The sequence below is a fragment of the Calidris pugnax genome, unplaced genomic scaffold (genome assembly GCF_001431845.1).
Source record: "Calidris pugnax isolate Ruff unplaced genomic scaffold, ASM143184v1 scaffold17, whole genome shotgun sequence".
Lineage (NCBI taxonomy): Eukaryota > Metazoa > Chordata > Aves > Charadriiformes > Scolopacidae > Calidris > Calidris pugnax.
The window spans coordinates 13486908-13495476 of NW_015090794.1; the positions used below are offsets into that span (position 1 = coordinate 13486908).

The 8569-nt window shown below is 59.3% G+C and overlaps 1 protein-coding gene across 2 annotated transcripts in view; it reads left to right on the top strand.

The window, feature by feature from the left end:
• The window catches only part of DECR2 (2,4-dienoyl-CoA reductase 2, peroxisomal), an 8160-nt gene extending 1017 nt beyond the window's left edge, over positions 1–7143 (top strand). Inside the window, exons 3-9 of one of the 2 annotated variants that reach the window (XM_014936744.1) lie at positions 385–436; positions 1764–1899; positions 2256–2380; positions 3557–3650; positions 3928–4032; positions 4554–4742; positions 6095–7143. In XM_014936744.1, the coding sequence (XP_014792230.1) occupies positions 385–436; positions 1764–1899; positions 2256–2380; positions 3557–3650; positions 3928–4032; positions 4554–4742; positions 6095–6129 (736 nt within the window). In that variant the 3' untranslated portion in view covers positions 6130–7143. Of the gene's footprint in view, positions 1–384; positions 437–1763; positions 1900–2255; positions 2381–3556; positions 3651–3927; positions 4033–4553; positions 4772–6094 lie in introns of both variants that reach the window. The other variant, XM_014936745.1, reaches the window with a different exon arrangement.
• The last annotated feature ends 1426 nt before the right edge of the window (positions 7144–8569 follow it).

Here is an 8569-nt window from a genome sequence, read left to right on the forward strand (position 1 = left end):
GGGGTGTGAAGCCCCACAGAGCCCTCAGGATTGATGAGGTCAGCCCTGCCTGCTGCAGGCTGTGGGGGTCCACGGGGGTGTGGGAGGCAGGGGCTGGCACTGTCACAGGGGCTGGGATAGGTCTCAGTGCACGGTGACTCTCCCCCTCTTGGAGTCCTGCAAGCCCCGAGGAGCAGCAGTTCCTCCCCTCCAAGGGTGTTGTGCCACCTCCCACCGCTCACTCTCCCCCTCTCGGAGTCCTGCAAGCCCTGAGGAGCAGCAGTTCCTCCCCTCCAAGGGTGTTGTGCCACCTCCCACCGCTCACCCCCCCAAACTCCCAGGGGTCCAAGGTGACAGTGAGGAGCCACCACTGTGTTGTCCTTCTCACCAGCCCCTTCTTTGCAGGCATGGCTGCCGGACGGTCATCGCAAGCCGGAACCTGCAGCGAGTGTCAGAGGTGAGTCTGGGGGCTCCAGCGGGAGCTGGGTTTTAGGGTGTGGGTTTTAGGGTGGAGATACCTTCCCCCCCCAGCTTTGGGAGTGTCCGTTCCAGGGATCACATCGCCCGTTTGTTGCTGAGACAGAGAGAAACAAACCGTGGCGAAGGTTTGTCAGCAGGGAAGTGGCGGAGCCCAAGGTTCAAACGTGAATCTCAGCCCCGTGTAGGGCAAGACCCCCTTGTCCAAGGGTTGTGTGGGCTGAGGTGGGGGCGCTGAGCCCCAAATTCTCAGGTATGTTGTGTCCTGAGATGGAGGGGAGGGTCAGGTCGGGAAAGTGGTGGGTGAAGAAGCTGTGTAAGACTGTAGCTACCCCGGGGATGAGCTGGGCAGAACAAACACCCGCCCCTGCCTGTCTGACCCCGGGCTGGAGTTTGGCTGATGGCATTTTCCATTCCTCACTGTGGCTTGTGCTGCAGTCTCGGGCTGAAACCCACTGTGAGAGAGCTTTGCGTAGCTGCGTGTGGAGTTCACCCAAATACAAAGATCAAAATCAGCATTTGGGAGCGAGCTGGCGTGACCCAGCTGCCTCCTGGAGGGGGTTAGTGCTGTCATTTCACGTTCCCTCATGCTCAGGAGCCAGAAAACAAGCCGCAAAGCTCAGCAGCTCTTTATTCCCCAGGGCTGGGGTCTTCTGAGTGCAGAGGGACTGTTTGCCCAAGCTCTTGGCGCTCGGTGCGGGTGGGCTCATAGCTCACAGAAGGGCCCAATGTGCTGGAGCAGGAACGTGGATGTTGCTGCTGAATTTATGTGTCCCCCGTGCTTAATTTGCTGGGGAGAGTCATGTTCTTAACGAGCTCCTGGGGGTTGGTTTGTGGCAGGTGATGAGCTGCAGAGCTGGCCCGCTCTGCCTCGCGGGCCGACCCTGGCAACTGCCTCCCTGCCTTTGCTCTTTTGCCTGCTGACATTTTTGGATTCTAAAGGTTAATTGTGGCTGGGCTCCTGCCAAAAATGCCTTGTTGGGGTCCAACATTTGCACTTGCCCTGCAGGGAGGTTGCTCGGCGTGTGCTGTGTGGATGAGAGGGCACGGGGGATAACTGGGCTTAGGGAGCTGTGGCCTCAGGGACAGCCTGGCTTTGAATTGGGACACGACGAGGAGCTTTCTCTGGCTCCCTCAAGGCACTGCCAGGCTGAAGCTGGCTGTGTTTAGGCAGGTCTCTCCCCTGCCCACGGTGCTTGCCGGGTGCTGGCAGGGACGTGGCTCCCACCTGCTACGAGCTCTGTGCCTACCCCTTGCGGAAGGAGAGAGTCTCAGAAAGAATCTCACCTCCCCATTGTTTTTTTCAGGCCTCTAAAAAGCTGGTGGCAGCCACAGGCCAGCAGTGCCTGCCTCTGGCCGTAGATGTCAGGCAGCCCCAGACCATCGTGGCAGCGGTGGATGAGGCGCTGAAGGAGTTCGAGCGGATCGACATCCTCGTTAACGGTGAGCTGCCAGAGTGGGAAGAGTGGGCACAGGCTCACTGCTGGGAAGGGCAGTTTTTCTGCCTGGAGGTTGTGTTTGCCTCATTTTGGCTTGTGCTGCTTTGGGCTGGGAGCATCTGGGCAGCCCCTGGGAGCACAAAGGGGATGGTCTTGGAGGAAGCAAAGCCATCTGACCATCCCTGGTCCCACTGCACAGCACCCTCCTTCTGGGCACCCAGAGCCACAAGCTGTTTATCCCCTTTTCAGGGCTGTTCCTCCAGACATTGTCACTCACTGTCCCTCTCGCAGAAGTGCCCTGAACCTGCCCGGTCTTTCCTGGTTCCATCCTGACTGTGTCCCTGGCTGCTTCTTCTTCAGGTGCTGCAGGAAACTTTCTGTGCCCAGCCAGTGCCCTGTCCTTCAACGCCTTCAAGACGGTGATAGATATCGACACCATCGGCACCTTCAACACCTCCAAAGTCCTCTTTGAGAAATATTTCCGGGTGAGTGTAGCCAGAGCACTTGCTGGAAAGGCTCCTGGTGGGCAGGGGGTTAGTGTCAAACCAGACTTTGCTCCTGAGAAATTCAGGGAAGCGTGGAGGGCAGGAGGGATGCACAGCACCCAGGTGCCCAGGGCCATGCTGCTGCCACTCACCCTACTCAGGTCCGGTCCGTTCCCTCCCAGGGGTGGCAGCCCCTGTGCAGGAACCAGGACTCCTGCCTGTCCCTAGCCCTGGGCTTTGACTGTTGTGGCACTTTTCCATCCTCTGCCACCTGCCAGGGAAGCAGCTGGGATCTGCTGCTGCTTTTCACTGAATTTTTAGAGTTGGAAGGGACCGTAGAGATCATCTAGTCCAACTCCCCTGCCAAAGCAGGACCACCCAGAGCTTGTCAGAGCATGTTACTCAGGAGCATCCAGGCGGGGCTTGAAAATCTCCAAAGAAGGGGACTCCACACCCTCCCTGGGCAGCCTGTTCCAGGGCTCCGTCACCCTCACCCTGAAAAAGTTCTTCCTCATATTTGAGTGGAACCTCTTCTGTTCCAACTTGTGCCCGTTGCCCCTCGTCCTCTCACTGGGAACCACTGAAAAGAGTCTGGCTCCCTCCTCCCTCAGCCCGCCCTTGAGATACTTGTAGGCATTGATAAGGTCTCCCCTCAGCCTGCTCTTCTCCAGACTAAAGAGTCCCAGCTCTCTCAGCCTTTCCTCATCAGGGAGATGCTCCAATCCTTGAATCATCTTTGTAGCCCTACGCTGGACTCTTTCCAGTAGTTCCCTGTCTCTCTTGAACTGGGGAGCCCAGAACTGGACACAGGATTCCAGTTGTGGCCTCACCAGTGCAGAGCAGAGGGGCAGAATGGCCTCCCTTGACCTGCTGGCCACACTCTTCCCTGTGCAGCCCAGGATTCCATTGGCCTCCTGGCCATAAGAGCACCCTGCTTGCTCAGTGTCATTTTGTTGTCCACCTCCTCTGCTTTCCCTCGGCCTTTGCTTGTCTCCTGCATCTCCCGGCTGCCCCTGCTCAATGGGGCTGGGTGGCCAGTGCTGCTTCATTGTGGGCTAGCAACGCAGTGCCCATGGATGACTGTCCCTCCTAGCCCACCTCTCTTGTCCCACCCCTCTCCTACGTGACTCCTTGTGCTGCTCCCTGCCTGATGCCACGTCTCCTTTCCTTCCCCAGGACCACGGTGGGGTCATCGTTAACATCACAGCAACCCTGAGCTACCGAGGGCGGGCCCTCCAGGTGCATGCTGGTTCTGCTAAAGCTGCCATAGGTACCTAAACCCTCCTTGCTGGGGCTCTGCGAGCTGTGTGGGGCCAGTAAGGAAGAGGTTCTTCCCAAATACTGGGATGGGAAGGTGTCCATGGGGAGAGGTGGATGTGAATCAGTGGGGTTACTACGTACCTGGGTTTGGGATGAGGCTCTTCTCTCCCCCAAGCACCCTTTGCTCTTGGGCAGAGTCTCCTGTGGCTTTTTGGGCCCCCCCCTTGCAAAAGTCACTGGAATGGCTCTGCTCTCCCTTTCTCATTCCCCTTGTAATCCCTTCCCAGATGCCATGACCCGTCACCTTGCCGTGGAGTGGGGACCCAACAAGATCCGAGTGAACAGCTTGGCACCAGGCCCCATTACAGGCACCGAGGGCTACCGGAGGCTGGGTAAGGCAACCTGGGGCTCCTGTCCCTGCCTCGGAGGTGGCCTGCTGGTCTGGGAGGGGACTGATGGGCCACCAGCGCCCCACGCTCATGGTGCTGGTGCTGGGCACAGCTGCCCTGTGACTTGACTGGCACATCTCTTTGGGGGAGCAGCCCTTTCCACATCCTCCATACCTCACAGTGCACTGATTTTTTTGGTCAAGTGGCTGCTTTTTGTGCTCCCTGATGCCATGATGTAACGTTCTCCCCCAAAGCTCAGCCTGGCCGGTTGCCTTGCCCGCTGGTGTAGCTCTCTTGCAGTGCCAGCTCAGCCCTGGAGTCTGGGAAAGCTCTTCAAGGTCCTGTCTTGAGCTCACTGTTGCAGAACAAATCCCACCACTGGCCTCGAGCTCCCCTCATTTCACTCTCTTCTCAGTCCCTTGTCCCCAGGATCTCATCTGGGCTCCCTGGGGCTCTCAGCAAGCCCCCTGGAAGCTTGTCTGGTGGCCCCGTGGTCCTCGCTGACTCTTTCTTCTACCTCTCAGGTGGGAGATTTGCCGAGGAGTCCAGCCTTTTCGACACGATCCCCCTCCAGCGCGCAGGAAACAAGACGGAGATCGCCCACAGCACGCTCTACCTGGCGAGCTGCCTCTCCTCCTACGTGACGGGCACCACCCTGGTGGTGGATGGCGGGAGCTGGCTGACCTCTGCCAACAACTTCCCCGCCATGCTGGGTATTGCTTCATCCTCTGCTAAACTCTAGGTGACGTGCCTTTCCCCCTCCCTGGGATTAGAGCAGGGCTCCTGGCAGAAACCCCATTGTCCCTGTGGTGTGGGGCCGTGGTTGCCCTACCCATGGGTACGGCCTTACCTCCTCCAAGTGTCACCCTGCGCCAGGGCCAGGCTCTGCCCCTCCTGAGGCAGCTTTTTTGGGGAGGAGGGGGCAGATGTTGGGGGTCAGGGTCTCCTGGTCGGCCCAATTCTCCACTTGGCAGTGCTTTTGTCAAGCCACCTTCTGCTCTGGGCAAGGTAGAGCAGGGTCATCCCCCGGTGCTGTCATCACAGCAGGGACCGAGCAACACGGGGAACATCTCTGAGTCCCAGGAATGATTTGGGAAGGGCTTTTTCTTCGGAGGTTTTTCCTCTGAGCTTGGGGTTGACATGGTATCTCTTGTGGTTCCTGCTGGAGGATCCTTGTCTGGACAATGTGAACCTGCTGGCAGGTACTAATTGCAACTACTTGCAGGAAGAGTGTGAGCAGCAGGTGGAGGGAGGTCATCCTGCCCCTCTGCTCTGCCCTGGGGAGGCCCCATCTGGAGCACTGGGACCAGTTCTGGGCTCCCCAGTTCCGGGGGGACAGGGAACTGCTGGAGAGGGGACAGCAGAGGCTACAGAGATGATGATGGTCTCTCTTATGAGAATAGGATGAGAGACTTGGGGCTTTTTAGTCTGGAGAAGAGAAGGCTGAGGGGGGATCTGATCAATGCCTATAAATACTTAAAGGGAGGGTGTCAGGAGGATGGGATCAGTCTTTTTCAGTGGTGCCCAGGGACAGGACAAGAGGAAATGGGCACAAACTGGAATAGAAGAAGTTCCACCTAAAGATGAGGAGGAACTTCTTTCGTGTGAGGCTGGTAGAGCCCTGGAGGGGGCTGCCCAGAGAGGTGGTGGAGTCTCCTTCTCTGGAGACATTCAAACCCACCTGGAGACATTCCTGTGCAACCTGCTCTGGGTGGACCTGCTTTAGCAGGGGGGTTGGACTAGATGATCTCCAGAGGTCCCTTCCAACCCCATGTGATTCTGTGACCTCCAGGTGTCCCCTGAAGCGACACGACGCCCCTTTTCTGGCAGGATTGGGCACAGAGAGCCCTGACAGCCTCTGCCTCCCCTTTCCTCTTTCCATGAGTTACTGCACGCAGGACTCGTGTTGTCTGTGTGTGTCTGCAAGGGTGGGAAGGACCTGCTCACTGGGGCCTGGTGGTTACTGGGAGAGGGGTCTCCTTCATTCCCCTCTCCCCCTGCTTGTGTCCTGCCTGGTGGCCTCAGGGAGCAGGACTTTTGTACCCACCTCCCCGCTGTCTTGCAGATTTCTGGGCTGCAGGAGCAAACAAAAATCAATGATGGGACAGCCTGGGATTGAGCCGTGGACAGAAGCGGGACCTGATGCTGCTGCTGCTCTGGGACATCTCGGGGTGACATCTCCTGGAGTCAGAGCCCATCGCTGCCGCCTCTGATCAGCGAGCAGTGGTGGTGGTGGTGGTGACACTGCTGATCCTGCCACCGCCTGGGGGAGGGAGCAGCGGGGGTGCTGGGTGGGGGGCACCCTCCTTCTGTGCCATTCCTTTCTTCTGAGCTGACACGGCTGAGGGCACGGGGACAACGCGGGGTGTCCAGGCTGTGATGTTCACCCGCCTATTTGTATCTCCTCCCAGTTGTTCTCCTGGCCTTTCCTGAGTCCCAGGCCCATGGATGTCCATCCTCTTCCTCTCCTCTCCCCCATCTCAGCCTGGGAAGCTGCCCAAGACCCCCAACTCCTTTTTGGGAGGGGGTTCAGCCCTGTCCAGGTTTTGGGTTCAGCCTGTCTAGGGTTGAGATAGGCCTTCGTGCTGGGGGCAGCTCTCAGTGGGGAGGGGGGAAGCAAGGACCAAACTGTCCCCTGGTAGGGGGAAACGGCCCCGTCCCCTTCCCTGGCTCCTGGATGGAGCAGCAGACCCCTGAGCAGGTTTGGCCAGGATGTCCCTGTCCCAGGAGCAGAGGTGGAAGCCCACCAGAGCTGGCTCTGCGCCGCTGTGGGCCATAGCACTGTGTCCTGGGGAGCCCCAGGCATCTGGGTGTCTGTCTGTCTGTCTGTCCCACCAGTCTCATGCTGTCTCCTCTCTCTGTAAAGCTGTGGGTTAATCAAAATCCAGCTGGAATTCTGTCCTTCCCGAGCTGCAGGGGCCACATGGGTGCCAGCACCTTGGTTTTGGGGGGGACACAGGGACACACGCACCCCGCTCGCGTGCGGTTCCTTTTCAAGCTTATCCCAAATTCCCTGAAGCTTGTTCTCCAACTTGATTGCCTTTCTGACTTGATTGTAGCCTTGCCAGGTGTTGCTCCTTCCCCCAGGCCACCAATAAAGAGCTTCCACCCTGAGCCGTGCCACCGCTCCTCCCTGAGGGGGGAAAACCACTGTTCCCACTAACGGAGCCCCAGTTCCTGGTGGCACTTGGGCCCTGGCACCCTAAACCCATTGGTGCTTGGGGACCTGCCACCTCCTCGGCCACGACTGGCTCTGGGGACGTGGTTCCAGCAGATTTTGGGTGGCAGAGGTGATGGGGAGGTGCTGAGGGTTTGGTGACAAACACCAATGGGGATGGGGCTCAGTGCTTGGAGCATTGTCCTTTGCCTGGCTCCCCTGGGGTTTGGTCCCCAGCCCCAATGTCCCTCTTCCTGGATACCAGGACAAGTATTTTCTCCAGGAGAAGGTCCTTGCGTGGTGTTTGTTGGTCCTGGCTGCTGTCTTCTGCTCTCTGACCTCCAGCCCTTCTTCTGCCAGGGTCCACCTCTTTAACTGCATCTTGTGAGTGGGTTGGGGACTGTCTGTCCCAGCATGTCATCGTGGATGTGGTGCCTCCTGGAGGCTTTTACCCAAACCCCTGGCAGCCCCTTGGTGAGAGGTTGGGGGACACGGAGACACTCCACGGGCTCTGGTGGGGGACTCTGTGCTGTGACATGCCATCCTCAGCCTGGGGTGACACGGGGACAGGGATGGAGAGGAGCGAGGTGAGGTTCTCCTCATCCTTCCTGCTGCAGGAGGAGCAGCCCTGGAGCTGCTGCCAAGCCCACACTGCTCCGGGCTCGCTGCTGAGCTGGGCTTGTGGCCCAGCTGGCATGGGGGCCACCCCATGTGGTGAGGAGGGGGCCAGACAAGGTGTGTGGACACCTCTGTGGTGGCCACAGCATGAGCTGAGGGTGACAGAAGCAAGGAGAGCTCCCACCCAGGGGTGTAGGTCCTGGTCCCATTGGGTGTTAGAGCCTGTGGGGGCTGTGCTGGCCCCGTGGCCACCAAGGGAGGGGGAAATGTCCTGTGGGACCAACTAATGAGCCTGTGGGGTGCTGGGGGACATGGCCAGGCTTGTCATGAGATGTCACATGTGTCCATGACCTGGTGATGAGGGGCCCTGGGCAGGGTCACGGCAGCTGAGGGGGCTCTTTGCTCATCAGGGTCAGGGCTAATTAGAGCCAGGGGTTGTAATTCTGTCCCCTGGGCCAGCTCATGGTGTCTCTGTCCCCTGGGGCTGGTGGCTCCATGGCCCAGGCAGGGCCAAGCCCAGCAGTGTGGGGGTGACCCCCCCCTGGGATGGGGGTCTGAGGGGGGGCTGGTGCTGAGGCGGTGTGGGGCTGGGGGGTGGCACAGGGCCCTGTGCACGGTGACCCCTCCGGTGGGCTGCACGGGGCCCAGTTTATGGTGGGCACCCTGTGGATGGTGACACACCCCCCCCCCCCGGGGACACATGGCCCCTGTGCACGGTGACACACGCACGTCCCTGGAGGCATGCAGGGACCCTGGTGTACAGTG